Below are 18,009 nucleotides of genomic sequence, written 5' to 3' on the forward strand. Positions count from 1 at the left end.
CTGCGCCCCGCCCTCACGGCCCCGCCCTCACGGCCGCGCCCCGCCCTCACGGCCCCGCGCCTGCGCCTGGCGCTGCCCTCGGCGGCGGGGCGGGGCGGGCCGCTCCGTGCCGCTCCGGGCCCCATGGCGGGATGTGGCGGCGGCTGCCCGCGCTGCTGCTCGTCTTCGCGGCCGCCACGGCCGCCCTCTGGCTGCTGTCGGCCCGGCTGAGCGCGGGCCAGGCGCGCAGGTGGGTGCGGGCGCGGAGCGGGGGGGGGGGGCGGTGTGGGGCGAGGCGAGGCGAGGCGGGCCGGTGCTCCGGGTCTCCCCGTGTTCCTCCTTCCACCCCCCTCAGGCCGCTGCGGTTCCCGTCGGACCTGGAGGAGCTGCGGGAGCTGGCCGAGGCGCTGCGGGACTACGAGCGGCAGCACCGGGGCGCGGCGCTGGCCCTTTTCTCCGCCGCTTACCTCTACAAGCAGAGCTTCGCCATCCCCGGCTCCAGCCTCCTGGTACGGCCGAGCGGCGGGAGGGCGGCGGGGCCGGGCCGGGGCTGGTACGAAGCCCTCGGAGGAGCCCTTTGCCCCCCAGGCCCGGATCAGGCGCTGCCTGCGGGGGCGAGGGGCAAGGTCGGTGCCTGGCCTGCCCGAGGGTGAGGCGGGGTGAGCCTCATGGGGACACCCGTGTGTGCGTGTGCGTCCCCGGGCTCTCACTCCGTGTTGTGCCCCGGCAGAACGTCCTGGCCGGAGCTCTCTTTGGGCCATGGACCGGGCTGGTGCTCTGCTCGGCCCTAACGTCTGTGGGAGCGACCTTCTGCTACCTGCTCTCCGACACGTTCGGGAAACACTTCGTCGTCCACTACTTTCCTGATAAAGTGGCTCTGCTGCAAAGAAAGGTAGGCAGGCACCCAGAACGGCCCCTGGATGAGGCTGTCTTTTGGGTTGACTTAGGGAAAAAAAGGAGTATGTGCAGGGGATGCGTCAGGTCAGGTGAGGGAGGAGAGTGCTCCCAGGAGCAAGCCTGTTCGCAGAGGGGGTGCGTGGAAAATCCCAGATCCCAAGGACAATCAAGAAGTAAGGTAATGGATTGCCTGGGAAGCCCCTGTGCCCCAGAACTGCCTCCACCCATCCCGTGCCGCGTTGTACAGCGGGAGGTGGTTCTGCTGCTGCCTTCCCGAGCTCTCGTTCAGGTTAGATGCCTTTTTCACCACTTGCGTGGAAGGGGCTGCCTCACCGTTAGGCTCCCATACATACATAAAGTTGCCGCTTTTCATCAGTTCTGGACTGATACTGTGGCCAGTTAGAAGAAAACTTATATTCGCTTTAATATCATGGCCGTTCAGATGTTACTGGTGCCTGAGGAGCAGAAATAATTTGGAACGTTTCTCTCAAACAGGTAGAAGAGAACAGGAGCAGCTTATTTTTCTTCTTGTTGTTCCTGAGGCTGTTCCCCATGACACCAAACTGGTTTCTGAACCTCTCAGCTCCCATTTTAAACATCCCTGTGTCCCAGTTCTTCTTCTCAGTTCTCATCGGTAAGGCCTGGGGAGACTGTCTGAAGGGGCAGCGTGACATTGCCTCTCCTCCTCACCGAGCCTCGGGTGGTACGCTGAGCTGGGGAGGGCAGAGCTCTGCCCCATCAAACTGTTTGCATTCGTGCCACCCTTACACTTGGAGGTCTCGGAGCATTTTGCAAATATGTGGGATGCTAACAGGCTTTTTTTACTCTAATTCTTTCAGGTCTTACACCATATAATTTCATCTGCGTGCAGACAGGAGCCATTCTGTCACAAATCACCTCGTTGGATGCCATTTTCTCCTGGGACACGCTGCTCAAACTGCTTGCGATGGCTGTGGTAGCTTTGATACCAGGGACCCTCATCAAGAAATACAGCAAGAAGCACTTGAAGCTGGATGAAGACAAACACCCTCCGTTACTCAATGGCAAAAAGAGCTTGTGAGGGCTCAGGTGCCCCAGACATTGGGGAACTGCCTCGCAAAAGCTGCAGGTCTCTCCTCTTGTGGGTTTTACTCTGCATGCTCTGCGCCACTGTGGAAAATTGCAGTTTTTAATCGTTCTTCTCATCTAAGAGGAGGTGTAAGGTTCTTATTTTTAATGAATGTTTAACTGTGCGTGTATCTGCACGGAGAGCACTATACAGGGGCTTTGTGAACACTCCAGTTAATGTGCCTGTTTCCTTTAAGTCAGCCTGTGTCTCCAGTGTGCCTGGGGGTGTTGCCAGCCCACCGCAAGTGGGGAAAAAGCAATGGAAAAAAAAAAAATATCAGGAGTATTAGCATCCCCTGAGGAAGACAAACCAGAACCCTTATTAGTCCCCACAGGGGCCAAGCACTGCCCTGCCCACGGTCTCCTGCCCAGCCCAAGTCACAGGCTTCCCTGCACTTTCCATGGGTCTGGCTTTGTGAGCCCACCTGGTCTCCACGGTGTGACTGATGTGGCAGCAGAAAGCTGCTGCCTGCTCTGAGCACCAGGCATTCTGGTTTTCTGCCCAGCCTCATCCCTTGGCACCGAGGAGTCTGTAGCACACGGGGCTTTACTGAGCTGTAACAGCAGCTGGTTTTCATCACCAGCCGTATTTCCCAGCTCTAGCCAGGCCCTATTCCCCTCCCCAAACCCATACTTACTTAGCATTTTTGGCCTGAAATGACAAACCACGCACTTCTGGGCTGTTAGGTGCAGTAGTACAACTACCAAGTTGAGAAGATGTTTCAGGGTCCTTCCACCCTGAGCCTTCATAGATGTAGAAGACATTTCCTCTGTCGTGCAGCTGTTAAGTCAGCACACCCCGCAGCAAAATCGTTTTGGGGCCAACTATGAGCTGCCTGTACGTATCATTCATATGTCAGAACACACAAGATGGCTTCTGAGGCCTGTCAGTGGCTGCTCCTCCCCACGAAGACTGAAGGGGCAGGGGGGAAGGAAGGGATTGTGCCTGGCTGGCAGATTTGTCCTTGAGAAACACCTTTAAACCTCCACATTTGCTCGTGTGTAACTAGAAGGTTTCCAAATAAGCAGGTAGGTTCTGTCCCAGTTATGGGAGAACAGTAGCCCGCAGGGATGATATGATGCTGCTGGGTTTTTGGTATTTGTACCTACTTGCTCTACTCTCCTCCACTCGGAGGATAAAGTAAACTTTTTGGCATGGAAGGGGGCAGATGGGAGACTCCAGAGCACTCGGGAAGCTGACAGAGTGAGCGCTTCATCCATTTTAGCACCTTCTCCAGCAGCAGGGTTGGACCTGAGTGGGACAGCAAGGTCCCCGGGATGGGAAGTTGTGGTTGCAGATTCAGTCCCCCAGCTCTCATCATTGCAAAAATCACTCATTTGACAAGAGCAAAGGCCAACGCTCGGGGACACCTGGGTGCTCAGTAGAGCTCCCAATAGTTCCAGTTCAGCCGTGTTCAGAGACAGGTAACAACAAACTGCTCACAAACATCCTGTTAGTTTTTAAAAGGCTTCATGACATTATCCCAAAGTAGATGAGAAACCATTCCCAGATCACCAGACCAGCCCAAAAAGCATTGAAGTACACTGGCTTTTTATTCCATGCATTGTTTGCTTTGATAGTCATTCTTGTTTCCATCACTGTACACTGTTCAATACAAAAAAAATCAAGTTTGTATCAGGAATCCGCAGAGCAGGGAGGAGAGAGATGAACACTACTGGACAGGGCCAAGATGAAATGGTTACTTAACACGACAGTGGGGAAGGCAACGTTCAGCTCTGGGAGAAAATCTAGGCTAGTGTTCAGGAGCTGTCAGCAGCCACGAGAACGGGATCAGGAGAGTGGGGATGCTGAAAAGGGAACCCACGGTTTACTTCTGTCCTGCGAATGCGGTGTCACCGCGAGCGCAGCCCAATTTACACCCCTCAGCCCTGTACCCTGCTCGGAGGGAAAGTGCGAGGAACTGCAGCAGAGGCACCCGTACAGCAACGTGGAGATGACGTCTACGTGCAGTTCTGGCTCGGTTTCACTAAGGAAAATGCCTATAGAACACCCCGCAGAACTGACAGCCACCGTCCCGGGAAGGTGGGGGGCTGCCGAGCCACCCCTGCCCGCACAGCCGAGGGCACCAGATGTGTGCGCAGGGGGAGGCTGGGATCATTACGGCTCCACAGGTAGAGGGTTACGCGTTCAGGCAAGGGGGGGCAGCCCTACTGGGGGTCCCAGAGGGACACTGCGTAGTAGGCAGCAGTTAGGAGGAGCGACACTGGACTGTAACTGTGCAACGACCCAGGCGTGTAAAGAAACATGAGCTAAGTGTGGCAGCAGGCAACCTGAAGGGTTCAGCTCTGCTTTTCCAGGCTGCAGAACGGGCCAGTGTGTCCCCAGGCAAGGACGGGGAGGAATCAGCACAGACCCGGGACAGCTGGCCCAGAAGGGTCCCAAAATCCTGCACATCAAAGCTTCTATGCTTCTCTGCAAGCCCAGGGGAGCTTCCTCACATGGTGGAGGAGCTCTAAGCAGAGACCACAGCTATCAAAACCCCACCGGGATCTTTTCGTTAGGGACTGGATCATTGCAGACCAAAGTCCCTGCACGGAGGCTCAGCCTGAGCCCGTTGCTGTAGGGCTGCCCTAGGACACCAGAGCTGCCCAGAGGGAGCGGGCACCGCAGGGCCACGCGCTGGGTCGGCATCGCACTGCCCACGGCAGCCAACAGCCCTGCCTCTTGGAGCTCGGCAAGCCTGCCAGATCCGAGCGGCAGAGTCTCTCCCGGGGCATCAGGGCCTATCCTTCCACACCATCCTCTGCTCTGGGGGACGTTTGATGGTAGTTCTCAACCTCTCTTTATGTAATAGTTTGGTCTTCCTCTTTGTGTGCCTATGTTACGTGCACACAGATCTCCGCTGCTAAATTCCGGCACCCCGGCCTCCAGCCTCCCGAGCAACCACCTGCACCGCCTCTTCTGCACCAAAACCCCTCTCACACCATGACAGCAAAGCCACCTCTGGCCCTGCCACCTCCTCCTCCCACTGGCCGAGGGACAGAGAACATTTGGGAGGAGAAACAAGGGATGGGAAGAGAGAGGAAACGAGAAACAAGCCAGGAAAGAGCTTCACTCCCCGCGGCATTCTGCCTCCGCCCAGAGCTGAGTATTGCTGCTGCAGGCAGGGGTGAGCTGGTCGCTCCCTCTCCAGCAGCCTGTTTGGTCCCGCACGGGTGATCCATCACGTGGATCCACTGCTGGCCACCCCTGATCTCGTACCCGCTGCCGGAGCAATTGCCCTCCTCTCCGCTTGTCCATTTGGATGCTCTTGCCAGGGGATCTCGTGATGGTCATTCAACTTTGTGATCAATTCCAAAGCCACTCGCTCCCTGATCACCATTCCCCACCGGCTCAGGGACTGCCAACACGAGCAAATTGCAGCATTGACCACGAGGAATATCACAGGGCCCACGGGGCTGACTGCATCCATCCCTCTCGGACCAGCCTCGGCAGGTTCTCTGCCCTGGTATAACAGCATCCTTGGAAATCAGGAGAGGGAGCAACTACTGACAGCCGCTGAGACCAGCTCTGCTCCCATCCCTCCCAGCGACCAGCAAGAAGGTAACATCACACAAACAGATTACAATTGTGCTAGCGGTGAAGCCAACCTTCTGATCTACAGAAATGATAATAAATAATAAAATAACATCATAACTTAAGATCTGTGTGTAGTCCAGCTACAAAAATTTAAAAATATGGGATAATTTAACTCATACAATACTGCTCTCTGTATAAGTAAGACATTTTCCTTCATTTTGCCATGAGGCTATAAATTACCACAGTTAAATTCAAACCAATATTTTAACATAAAATGTAAACAAACAAAGCAACAGAAGTACCTGTCCATGGTCCATTCCTGCCGTTCATCTCAGGCTGGTGTGCCAGTCTGCAGAGCAGCACCCAGCAGCGCGGCCGTGCACCGCACACGCGTGGCACAGCCGCGCCAGCCAGCACGCTAGGAAGGGCAGAGTGGGGGCTCTTGCAGGGGGACATCGACTAAGGGGAGGGGATGGGGGGAGGGAAACGTGCTCTATCGTTTTGTTCTCTTTAAATATTGATTTAGAAGAGTAGTGTTTGAAGGGAAGGCACTATGAGTTCTATCATAAAACAAATTTTTCTCATCTGCCAATGCCTCGGCCTGTCACATACCAGTCCTATCCTCGCTTTCACCTGCAGAGTTTCAGCTTGAAGGAGAAACAGAGGCCTCAGGGTACGCCCCAGACACAGCTGTGCCACAGCCACCGTCGAGATTCCCCCTGCAACCTGTTCTGCACAACGCCTGACAGGAAGGGCAGGCAGCTGTTAACGCTTTCAAGAACGTACAGTGAATAAGGAGACAGAGCGGGGCTGATGCTCTTATCTAGGCCAGCAATTCTCAGTCTTCCCCCTCAACACACAGCGCTCTGCTGGTTATCGATGCTGTTGTAGGGGACAGACTGCTTCTCCAAGTCCAGTACAGGCATCTCCGGTTTCCTCCCCAGAAGAGTGCTCGGGCTCTGCAGAATGTGCTTTCCACGGTTTGCGAGTTCTTGCTTTTCCAACACTGATTTGATTGATTTCTTTGACTGACTGAAACAGACAGGAGGTAAGAGGAGGAAGTAAACTGGGAAATGGCACACTGCATCTGAAAGAGGTTCCCCTGCTCAACTGGAGATCGACACTGCCAGAGTGAAGCAAGGACGATGTTAAGAAGTGCTCTTATACCAATTCTCAAGAGGACGAGGTTAGAATACATTTGCAGGATCTCACAACAAAATGCTGATTAAAAAAAGAAACTAAAAATCCTTAAAATAAAACCCACTATTACATTCCTGGGGATGTATCGACTCAGAAGACCCTGGATGTTAGCACCTCGGCACCAATTTTCTCCAGGAACATGTCCACCTTCTGATTAAAAATGACCCAGCTGGTTATACTGAATACGCTTTGTTCACAGGTTACCCTACAGTAAGGTCTTTTTATGCTTCCTCATTTGATAAGACTGAGTGGTTTAGTTTTCTTGATCTGTTCTCCAATCTTCAGGGCCATGAGGCCTGGTCCCCTGTGAAAGCAGCAAGAGAATCCCCCCGCGTTTGTACACAAAGCTGTCCAGGCAGGACTCCCAGGATGTTTCTCTGTAATGTGCTTGCTTTCTGAACTTTTTTTTTTGTTTTTTTGTTTTTTTGCAACAAGTCTGTGTGTCTATAAATACAATCCACTCTTTACAGTAAAAAGTGTTAAAATGTCAAAAAAATAAATATCCATGTTACAGTAACTAGATTATTCAATAAAATACATCCCTGCCATTCTTGATTGAAATGCTCAAAGAGAATTAATTTCATTTGGACATTTTCCAGAGATTCGGGTTATTGCAAATCACTCCTGGGGTGGGAAGGAGAAGCATCTTCTCTTCCTCTAAAGTGTGATGAAGGGGAATGAAGTGGAATCTCAGGGAAATCAAAATGCCAGTATCAGGAAGCTTTGGGGGAGATCTGTATTACCAAGTAGCAGAGCTGCAGGGCTTATTGGTCCTGACCGTGGCATCAGAACACTCCCCTTCGGAAGAGTCACAGTCTGATTCTCCAAACTGTGCTGGGTTCTGCAAAGCAAAAGGAAAGGGGAAGACTTGAGCAACAATTCCTGCGCTGCACATCAACCACACCATCCCAATCTGTAACAGCAGACAGGCAAAGGTCACCACCAACAGAGGAGGAGAGATTGGCGGTGCACAGGAGATAGCAACAACACACAAGCACCCTACCAAAGGTCACTTGTCTCCCCTCAATGAGGGGACAGCAGAAAAATATCTGGGCAAAGCACCACCAAAGACCGACAGCGTTAGGAGAAGATAGTGCAGCAGGCTCTGCCCTACCCCTCCCAAACACTTGAAAGACACTAAAAGGCAAAAATCATTCTAGCTTCGTCAGCAAGGCTGCCGACGGATAAGTTTGAGGCAGGCAGTTTATATCCCTTCCGTTTCATTATCTACTTTATGTGCTATTTTTTATCCCACTTAATGCAAATGCAAATCCGATGGCCTCCCAATATCACCCTCATCTTGACCAGCAAATTATGTTCAGCTTTGTGCTCCTTTCCCCCCATCTACCCATCTGGCCACGTACGAGAAAGACCGCGTATTTACGTGGTTGCTTTCCTGTAGTACATCTACCACAGCATTTCCTAGGCAGTCATCCAACTTTCTGGCCCTTGGATTCCTTTCCATAACTTTTTTTTTTTTTTTTTTTTTAACTCAATCAAAGGAAGAGGGGATTGCTGAACACAGCACTCACCTCACAGCTGTGTTCATCTGCACAAAGTTTGCCCAGAGACATCTGAGTCTTGACTCTCCGCACAGCACACTCTTTGTCTGAAAGCCCATCAGACTGGGTGGAGATTTCAATGGGGATCTCTGGAGTCTGGGACAACATGTCCTCCAGCTTCTCAGCCAACTCATCTTCCAGCTTGGTGGCCAGCTCATCCGGGCTGTTCGAATGATCGCTTGTGTTCCCCTCCTCTCCATCTGACACAGAGAAGTTCTCTGAGCTGAAGGTTGAGTAGGACTGGCAGCTACTAATGCAGCGGTGAGGTCTGCAAACCAGGAGAGTAGTTCAGCTTGTATCACAGTGCCTCTGACTGCAGAGGAAAAACAATTTCCTGGGTGCTGTATTCACCTACTCTGCTACAACTGGCCTCGACAGACCCCACTCCTGGGCTTCAGCATGACAAGAACAGGGCTTGCTCACCGTACCAGGCAGCCCAGGCCGCTCAGTCCCACTCTCCCTAGCGGTTACCACTCAGGCACAGCGCACGCAATACTGCCTGGCTGCTTCTCCACACTGGGCTAACAGCTCGATCCTTTCAAAAACGGCTTTGAGCAAAACGGGTCCTATCCCTAGAAAAGGCTTTACATCAACTCCCTGAGAGCCTCTTCCCACCCCAAGAACACACCTCCAGCTGAGTCACAGCTGATCTGCAAGGCTGGCAGCAAGAGCTCTGCAAAGTGCTGGGCTGCCTTTCACATCTGGAGCTATGGAAATCTACCCACCACCTTCTGAATGACTTAGTTCAAGAGCTGCATCTTTAAATTCATCTGTTCTTATTTGATCTTGTCTCCTACATGTTCGTACTAGATGATCTGCCCCAGAGCATAGCTTTTCCCAAAGAAAGGCTGTACTGTAGGGTTCAAGCTAATTCAGCTGGGAATATCTGCACCACCTGGTAGGGGTCCCAAAAGCCAGGCTAGAATTTAGGTATGCGCACTCAGAAAATAAGCTCACAGATACTTGAATGTGGAAATCGCCTCGTGCCAGCATTCAACAGCAATACTACAAAGCACCAGATGACTGAACATGCCAGCAGACCCCCAACAGGTCATCACATTGAATTCAGGAAAGGCAATTTGTCTTCCAAGTTAGTAAGTCACAGAAGCAGCAACCATCACACAAGAACCATATGAGTCAGAAAACTCATCTAGCCCAGCATTCTGCCTCCAGCTCCAGGCAGGAAGAAATAGTCTGGGAAGAGTCTGAGAAGAGGGTGTGCAGGCAGAGCCTGCTTTCTCCTGGCATATCTCCCTGGTTTGTACCATTCAGCAGGTCAGACTTCTGAGCTGAAGACCGAACCTGGATAACAGCGCTTAACAACCCCTGATGGATCTATGCTCCACAAATTTAACACTTTTGACTTGTTTATGTTCTGATTTTCATGGCATACTGTGACAATGAGTGCCGCATCTGAACACATTTTGGCTGGAAAAAGCACTTCCTTTTGCTCATTTTAAACGGCCTGTTTGCTTTACTAGGTGTCCCTAACATGAATGTGAGGAATCACTCCTTGTCTATTTTCTCCAGATAACTCACAATTTCATGCACCTCCAATATTGCTTCTCCTCCTGCTAGACAAAGATTTCTCATGGATTTAATCTCCTTTTCTATGGAAACCATCTGTAACCATTCTTGTCACACTTCTCAGTACCTTTTCAAATTCTACCACGGTCTTTGAGCTGGGGCAATGAAGGTGGCAGGATTCAAGCTGCAGGTGTGCCCTGGATGCATACAACGGCAAAGAAGCTTTTATTTTCTTCTCTGCTTTCCTAACAACCCTTAGCCTGTTTGCCCACTGGATCACTTCTGCACTTTGAGCAGCTGCTTTCATAAAACTATGGTACCAATTCCATGACCTCCTTCCTAAGCACAGGACCGTAAAGCCCACTATTACATAGGCTTAGGTAGGAATGCTCCCTCAACTCTCTTATTTTACAGGCAATGCCACCAAATTTGATCTGCTCTGTTGTCACCCAGCTCTTCAATCCTACTTGAATTCCACTATGAAGATGCTGGAGTCAGCCCCACTGCAGCAAAAGTTATTAAACAACATTTGAAAGAGTTCACAAGGGGTCCCTGCACCCAGTAAGTCTGATTCTGGTGAAACAGATGCAGCAGTTATTTTTATAGGCTGAATAACGTTATCAAGTGCGATCAACTTGTGCTATAACCAGCCTGCAGCAAAGAAGCTGCACTGCAGAAAACATCTCCGAACAGGCTGAAAACAGTAGGTGAACATGAAGGATCGCTGAGGGCAGGTGGGCTGCACTGAAAGCAGTTTGGTTCTTTTGCCAGCACCTTCCACAGTTTCAATGCTGGCGCAGAGCTGCTCTGACAGTTCTCCTCCTGAGCTCTGTCCCACCAAAGAGAGATTAGAGTGAATTCACCTTTTACCTTTGTCTACGAGGAAATTCCACTTCACTGTCTACTTCGCCCTCTTCCTCTTCTGAAGAGTCATCACCACTCTGGCAGAAAACAAGGATAAGAATGGTGTCACGTTTGTGAAAGAACAAACATGCAACTACATGGCTGCCCCTTGGTCCTCCAGGACAAAGTCAGTCTGTCAACGGGTTGCAACAATCTAGACAAGAAAATAACCTGCATATCAGTGAAAACTGAGTCAGAGATCTTACCAGGAGATTATGTCAGGCAGTCTTAATGCTGCCATTTCTGGATTTGGAGTGATTGACTGAAATACACAGGAGTACTTTAGCAGGCACTGAGTACATAACGTTCTGGATTTTTACAGAAGCAAATCAAGTAATTAGTATCACACTGAAATCCACATAAATTATTGAGCTGATCTGGCTCTCTTGGCTTTAGGACTTCGACCCTCTTCTACACGAGCCCATCACAGAGCAGAGTGGGGGATGACACAGCCTTTGCTGGTGGGTTTCACCAACTAGGAAAATTTGAGTTTCATTCCATTCTCTACCTCAGTGAGCACAGCGCCTTTTATTCTCCTTTTCCCATCCAAATCCCCCCCGAACTCTGGATTTTTTTACTCTTTCTATCCTATCCAACCTGCCAACCCCTTGTTCAAACTCAGCCTCTCTCTCATCCCATCCCCTTGTAATAACGAGGTTGTCCTCCTCCTCCCTCCATTCTGGGCCCAAACCACACTCTTGGTCTGGTACTCATCCTCTTTTCCTTCACTCTTCCACTCAGGCCCAGTTTTCCTGTTCTTTGAACTACACTCAGACTGGTTCCTACTTCTCTCACCACATGGATGGAAGCAGGAGGAATGAAGAACTGCTTCTGTACAACTGCGCCATAACATCATTTTGACCCTTGCAAAATCTTCACAAAATACATGAGAACTACGACGTTCGATCAAGGGGGACAGTTTCTGGCAGGTGCAGCAAAAGGCATGTCCCCAAGACCACGGCAAATGTTGAATTTCTGTTCCCAGGAACAGCGGCACTACAGATTCTCAATGAAACTGGGACATGATATTTAACCTCACCAAAAGAATGCATTTATCCCTTCCTTTGCTTTGAGAAAGGCTTGAAAACATTTTGAGACTGTTTCAACAATAAAAATTCAGTAGACCACGTTTCAGCTCAAATAAAAACTGGCTAAATTGCAATTAACAGAACTAGGCCCTGTGCAAACCACATTTGACAACCCTCAGTCTCAGCAGTACACTCTGATATGCCTACAGTATTTCTCAATAAAATTGACTTTAAAAGTATGTCCAGATCACAAAGCAAGGTTCAGATAAGCACGAACTCTTGAAGATAAAGCTCTGTGCGCGGGGAACATGGCTATATCCAGACACCGGCCTATGCTACACACCTGCTTTTGGTGGAGAGGGACAAGAGGAGCAAGATTTGTGGGGTTTTGGGTGTGGGGTTTTTTTTTCAAAACACTACGCTTTGTCCTTACCTTTTGAAGGGGTCTTGCTTTGCAAGGTAGCACAGAGGAAGCCATGTGCTGGGGAGTGCCTAGGGCAGACGCTGACTTACAGCTGCTGAATCCCTCTTCCTCCATCTTCTCAATGAACTGCGCGTTTTCGTACAGGGAAACGGACGTTGGTGATTGGGAATGGCTCATCCCTGTTTCAACAGATGACATCTGTACCTGACCACTGTCCTCTTCCCTGCACTGAAGACAGGAATTATACGGATCTGTTTTGCAACACTCCCAATGATCAGCTTTGCTTTCTTGGGTCTCCAGATTCCTTCGGCAATCTGCTTCCATGGCAGCGGAGATGAGATCGGGGCTGGAACCAGACATCCGCCTTTGCGCGTGGTTACTGAGAGGGCTCCGCAGCGCTGCTGCGGGGCCAAAGTACCTTAAGTTGTTTGCGCAGTTGGCAATATCTTGTCCGTGGGCATGAAGCCGTGAGTGATGGCCATGGGGATGGCTGTGGCCAGGTTGCTGCGGGAGGCCGGGATGATGAGAATGATTATGAGGTGGAGGTGGGGGTGCATCATCTTGCACTGGCTGGTTTTTCAAGATCCCTGCAAAATCATTGTAGCTGCCTTTGCTGTTCCCTCGGCGGTGACGTGGCTTACTGCGATAGCGGCTTTTGCCACTCAGCGTTGACATTTTGGGACTTCCTGAGACTGGTGAGCCATTGGATGCTGCTTCTGTGCTGGGTATGCCCTCTGACTTCAGTAGGTCTGGCCTGAGAGACAGTCAGAAGTTACACATTAAACCACAAACTAAGAAATTACATCGGCTTGGAGCAAGGATGAAGAGGCAGCTGTAGCCATAAGCACACTCTGCTTTCTAAAATCTACAGGCTTCCCTTCCCTTCAGCTGTTTGACTTCTGCAGTCAGTTTCCTTTGATTCTCTCCACTCAATGTCCTTTCCGTTCAGCCCATCACGCTCTACACTCCTTTCTTGCTGCTTTTTCCAATATCTGCTGCATACTCTCCTTTTTCTGCTCTTATTTTAATGCTCTGCTCCCAAAATAGCTCCCTCCTAAGACCTTGGTGTAGGGCATGTCTCTTACTATGTGCATGTGTTGGGTTTGCGTGGCAAGGTTTTGGTAGCGGGGGGGGCTACAGGGGTGGCTTCTGTGAGAAGCTGCTAGAAGCTTCCCCTGTGTCTGACAGAGCCAATGCCAGCCGGCTCCAAGACGGACCCGCCGCTGGCCAAGGCCAAGCCAATCAGGGCCTCTGTGATAACATATTTAAGAAAAAGAAAAACAGTTAGAGGGAGCTTTTGCAGCCAGAGAGAGGAGTGAGAAGATGTAAGAACATCTGCAGACACCAAGGTCAGTGCAGAAGGAGGGGCAGGAGGTGCTCCAGGCGCCAGAGCAAGATCCCCCTGCAGCCTGTGGTGAAGACCATGGTGAAGCAGGCTGTTCCCCTGCAGCCCATGGAGGGAGGATGAGGGGTGTAGAGATTCCACCTGCAGCCCGTGGAGGACCCCACGCCGGAGCAGGTGGAGGCACCTGAAGGAGGCTGTGGCCCCGTGGGAAGCCCACGCTGGAGCAGGCTCCTGGTAGGACCTGTGGATCCGTGGAGAGAGGAGCCCACGCCAGAGCAGGTTTGCTGACAGGACTTGTGACCCCGTGGGGGACCCACGCTGGAGCAGTTTGCTCCTGAAGGTCTGCACCCCATGGAGGACACTCACATTGGAGCAGTTCATGAAGGACTGTCTCCCGTGAGAGGGACCCCACGCTGGAGCAGGGGAACGATGAGAGGAGTCCTCCCCCTGAGGATGAAGAAGCGGCAGAAACACCGTGTGATGAACTGACCGTAACCCCCACTCCCCGTCCCCCTGTGCTGCTGGGGGGGGGCAGAGGTTGAAGCCGGGAGTGAAGTTGAGCCCGGGAAGATGGGAGGGGTGGGGGGAGGTGTTTTAAGATTTGGTTTTATTTCTCATTCCTCTACTCTGTTTTGCTTGGTAATAAGTTAGATGAATTCCCTCTCTAAGTTCGGTCTGTTTTGCTCGTGATGATAATTAGAGAATGATCTCTCCCTGTCCTTATCTCGACCCGTAAGTTTTCTTTCATTGTACCTTTTCTCCCCTGTCTAATGAAAGAGGGGAGTGATAGAGCAGCTCTGGTGGGTACCTGGCCCTCAGCCAGGGTCAACCCACCACAGAGCATATACAATGCTCAGCACAACAGGGTCCCGATCTGCCGATGGTTATCAGCCTGCTCATTTCAGAAGCATACGTGGATATTAATTCGAAGGGATTATTCACTGTTAATCAGGACTTTAACTCCTGGAAATCCCAGAAAAGGGAAGAATAAAGCAGACAACTCCTCTGAAAAAAAAAAATAAAATCTCACTGTCTGAAAGTCATGCTGAAGAGAAATAGCTGAAAGGACAGCATGAATTCCCAACTCTCAAATCCCAATTTAATTCCTCAACAATGAGTCCATCCTCCCTGAGGACTGGCTGATTTCCACAATCCCTCACCCTGCTTATTACCGTTCAAGTCAAGGATGATCTAACCACTCTCTGCTTGGGCAGTCAGGAATTCAAGACAATACATTAGATACCTCCTGTCAAAGCACCATCATGTGTGAAAAAAATCATACGGACTAAACTGTTCCAGAGAGCTGCCCAGGTAGAAGGGATGGCAGGATTCATCCCTTTTACCTTAAGGTAATTAAACAATTGTGGTTCTGAGGATCAGACCAGGCTCAAGAGTGAACACCCCTTTGGCCTGTCCTGTGCTGTCATCAAAGGGAAGTAAGCTGTCTGCTCATCTCAGTGGGGATCTACTGCTGGTTCCTGGCACTGAACTAGCTTGTTACTTCTTACCGTTTAGTCTGGCTGCCTGGTTTATGGGAGACCCCCTTCCTCTTCATGAGCTTCTCCACTGTATTGGGGTGGATTATTGGTCTGACTGGGTGGCGTTTGTAAGTCCCAGGGTACTTCTTTTCCACTGCTTGTTCCCTCCTGAAACATTGGGGAAGAAAAAAAACCAAAACAAACAGATCAGCTCTCTCTTTATCCAACTGCAGCTCCTGCTGGACAGAAACACAGCTCCACTGTGAGCACACAGTGTGCTTGCTTCCCAGCTATGGCTGGGTGCAACACAGCATGCTGTTCTGGAAAAGGACATAGTCATTTTCTAAATTCTCTCTGCAGAGATCAGGCAGTTGGAACAGGGCCCTGGTGCACAGTCCAGAAACAGCTCTGCTTTTCTCTTTACAAAGGGGCCAAAGGATGCCAACAACCAAATGGGAAAGGCGCCTTTCTTCCAGTCAGTAAACAGTGAGTAAAGCTATGTGCACTAAGTGGTCTGAAGTAATTTACTCCTATGAGGCACCTCCCTGCTTGCCAGCTCTTTCTTTTACCCGGGAAGTTTGTCAGGGGACAGTACATCTACAAGTACCACTATGCAGTTTAGAAATGAAGCACTGGGGTTTTTTTCCCTCCTGCATGCATATTGCCACATGCGCGGCATGTTGTTATGCCCAGAGATACGTACTTTATGAGCTCCTTCTCACGGACCTCCAGCTGCAGCATAATAGCGCTAAGCTCCATGTATAAGTTATTGGCTCGCTCCAGCTTCCTCTCATAGTGTTCGCGGATATCCAATGCATGTCTGAAAAACAGAGACGTTATTATTCCACAAGTTGATGTCCACGGACGAAAAGAGGAGAATAAGGAAAAGTACAGGTGCTTCAGGAAAAGGCCTTCTAAAAGTCAAATTTGCTAGCTGTTTTGCAGTGAACCCCAGATCGAGCTAACAGGGAATGATGATTTAGAGCTTGATACAGCACTGAATCATGACTGAGAAAGCGTTTAACAGCCTTGAATGAGTGGCAATGCTTCTCACTAGAGAAGCTGCAAATGCCTCACATCATCCAAAAGACCTTTGGCCAAGCCCCGATGATCCTGTTTGCACAGAGAAGGGGCTAAGTCAGCTTCTAAGGAAAAAGGAGGAGAAGTCTTCTGTATGTCACAAAAAGCAACATGCCCCTACCGCTACAGTATAGTTGCAGAAGACATCTTGAATCAGAGCTGAAAGACGTGACCATCCAAAGCTCCCTAGGGCTAGGGAACATCGACCAACACCTACATCAACCTTTGGTTTCTCAGATTTGACACAGAACTGCTACTTGGTGGTTTCTGTTTCTGTCATAGCTATATTTGCAAATTTGTACCACAGACAATAACAGTTTTCTTTCTTAAATAAACATTCTGTTTCATTTTTAAGTTGGTCTAATGTTCAGAATGAATTTCAGTGGGCTGATCAACTGGAGTGTGTTCCCTTCTCTGGAAATAACTAATCCAAAGAAAGTCTCAGGGCAGAGAAAGCTCACAGCAAACTGCAAGATGCATTTTCCACTGAGATGGGTGTACCTGCTTCGGTGCTGTTATCACAATCACCAAGACTCAGGCAAAAATATTCCCTAGTAAACACACAAGCCTTTGCTCCCCTTGCCTGGAGCAAACTGTTCAGAGCACCCAAGAGCAGGGACACTTTCCACTGTTTCTTTCTCTCTAGCTGTCCCTCAGCCAAGCAGTGCCCAAGGCCCAGGGCATGCCTGCGGGAACTTCAGTTTCTGGACTCACAAGGAATTAAGGCTGCCTGAATTTACGCTGTCAGGAATCCTGAGTCCTGTTTTGGGGTCCTCAGTACAAAAGGAGGATGAAAACACAGAGCACGTGCCCTGTGAAGAGAAGCTGAGGGAGCTGGGCTCATGTAGCTGCAGAAGAAAAGGCTGGATGGGAAAAGTGAGCGGTAAACATAAAACACTGTCAACAGACCTCAGCTCTTCCCTTCGACGACGAATCAATTCTTCATCTAGCCGGTGGATACAAGTTCCTTCGCTTTTAATTTTCTCAAAATGTTTCTTCACTTCTTCTCTCCATTCAGCCTAGGGAAGCAATTTACTTTCAGGTATTTACAAAGGACTGGGGATCCCTGGTTGCACCAAAGAAAACCTCTTGGGCAACATCCTTTGTCTGCAGAAAATTACAGGTTTGGGTTGAAAATGTGGTTTTGTTAGCTGAATTATTTTGGGTAACATTTCAGCGTGTTTAGTTTCAGCATTTTCAAATGGTATTTCCAATTTTATGCTCTGATCAGATCATTTAAAATATAGCTGCATTTTGTAAAAAATATTTTTAAAAATTTCTAAAGCTCTTTTTGTCCTAATACAGCATTTTCTTCCCTTTTGGCATTTAAACTAAACAGAAAGACTTATGATTTAGAAACTGATATTCGTGACCACGATGACTGTCACAGGGGTGGCAGTAACTCTCACGGGCTCCAGCCATTCTCCAGTTACCTGTGATTTGAAATAGGTTTCCTGAGGAGTAGCCAGCACATCAGCAGATGCAATATCCAGGTGCATCAGCGTCTGCCGGAAGGAGGGACGATTCCGGGGCTTGCTCTGCCTGAAGCAAAACAGACAAATACGCAAGCATGAGACTAGGTTAACATCGCTATCCTCTCCTACCCTTCTGGAAGGGTTTCTCACTCAAACACATTCTCTGAATCATGTAGCTGACAGGTTAGAGCAAAAGAGCTTTTCAGGTTTTCTTTTTTGCTGAATATGAGTTTATTGTGCTAGAGCTGCTTTGTATTCAGTTTTTGGTTTGTGATGAGCTATTCTGAAGAAACAGAGAGATGAAAACCATTCCATGTCACAGAATCACAGAATGGTAGGGGTTGGAAGGGACCTCTGGAGATCATGTAGTCCAACCCCCCTTCTAAAGCAAGATCACCCAGAGCAGGTTGGACAGGATGGTGTCCAGGCAGGTTTCAAATCTCTCCAGAGAAGGAGACTCCAC

General features: G+C 49.9%; 2 protein-coding genes across 12 annotated transcripts in view; one reads left to right on the forward strand and one right to left on the reverse strand.

The window, feature by feature from the left end:
* Positions 1-86: 86 nt before the first annotated feature.
* On the forward strand, positions 87-2,156 carry TMEM41A (transmembrane protein 41A). 2 transcript variants are annotated; one of them, XM_075760761.1, is made up of 5 exons: positions 87-229; positions 335-488; positions 710-871; positions 1,372-1,510; positions 1,716-2,156. In XM_075760761.1, the coding sequence occupies exons 1-5, from the start codon at positions 132-134 to the stop codon at positions 1,934-1,936; spliced, it is 774 nt and encodes a 257-aa protein (XP_075616876.1). In that variant the 5' UTR covers positions 87-131; the 3' UTR covers positions 1,937-2,156. The 2 variants fall into 2 exon arrangements, with proteins under 2 accessions (XP_075616876.1, XP_075616877.1); XM_075760762.1 differs by lacking the exon at positions 1,372-1,510 and having other exon boundaries at positions 1,716-1,975.
* A 4,070-nt stretch (positions 2,157-6,226) lies between these two features.
* Positions 6,227-18,009, reverse strand: part of MAP3K13 (mitogen-activated protein kinase kinase kinase 13) — a 76,424-nt gene continuing 64,641 nt past the window's right edge. For 7 of the 10 annotated variants that reach the window (XM_075760758.1, XM_075760754.1, XM_075760755.1 and 4 more), the window contains 8 exons: positions 17,505-17,613; positions 16,981-17,090; positions 15,695-15,811; positions 15,022-15,159; positions 12,178-12,922; positions 10,684-10,754; positions 8,257-8,554; positions 7,126-7,565 (listed from right to left, as the gene is read on the reverse strand). In XM_075760758.1, coding sequence (XP_075616873.1) covers positions 7,464-7,565; positions 8,257-8,554; positions 10,684-10,754; positions 12,178-12,922; positions 15,022-15,159; positions 15,695-15,811; positions 16,981-17,090; positions 17,505-17,613 — 1,690 coding nt within the window. In that variant the 3' untranslated portion in view covers positions 7,126-7,463. Of the gene's footprint in view, positions 6,557-7,125; positions 7,566-8,256; positions 8,555-10,683; positions 10,755-12,177; positions 12,923-15,021; positions 15,160-15,694; positions 15,812-16,980; positions 17,091-17,504; positions 17,614-18,009 lie in introns of those variants that run through there. The other 3 variants (XM_075760751.1, XM_075760753.1, XM_075760752.1) reach the window with 1 other exon arrangement.

Source organism: Balearica regulorum, chromosome 9, assembly GCF_011004875.1.
Source record: "Balearica regulorum gibbericeps isolate bBalReg1 chromosome 9, bBalReg1.pri, whole genome shotgun sequence".
NCBI lineage: Eukaryota > Metazoa > Chordata > Aves > Gruiformes > Gruidae > Balearica > Balearica regulorum.

Excerpts from the sequence above, each read along its gene's own strand:
- TMEM41A (XM_075760761.1), top strand. The coding sequence starts at position 132 with ATGTGGCGGCGGCTGCCCGCGCTGCTGCTCGTCTTCGCGGCCGCCACG. Across the intron at positions 872-1,371 it reads TGGCTCTGCTGCAAAGAAAG|GTAGAAGAGAACAGGAGCAG; the intron begins GTAGGCAGGCAC and ends TCTCTCAAACAG. Across the intron at positions 1,511-1,715 it reads CTTCTTCTCAGTTCTCATCG|GTCTTACACCATATAATTTC; the intron begins GTAAGGCCTGGG and ends TAATTCTTTCAG.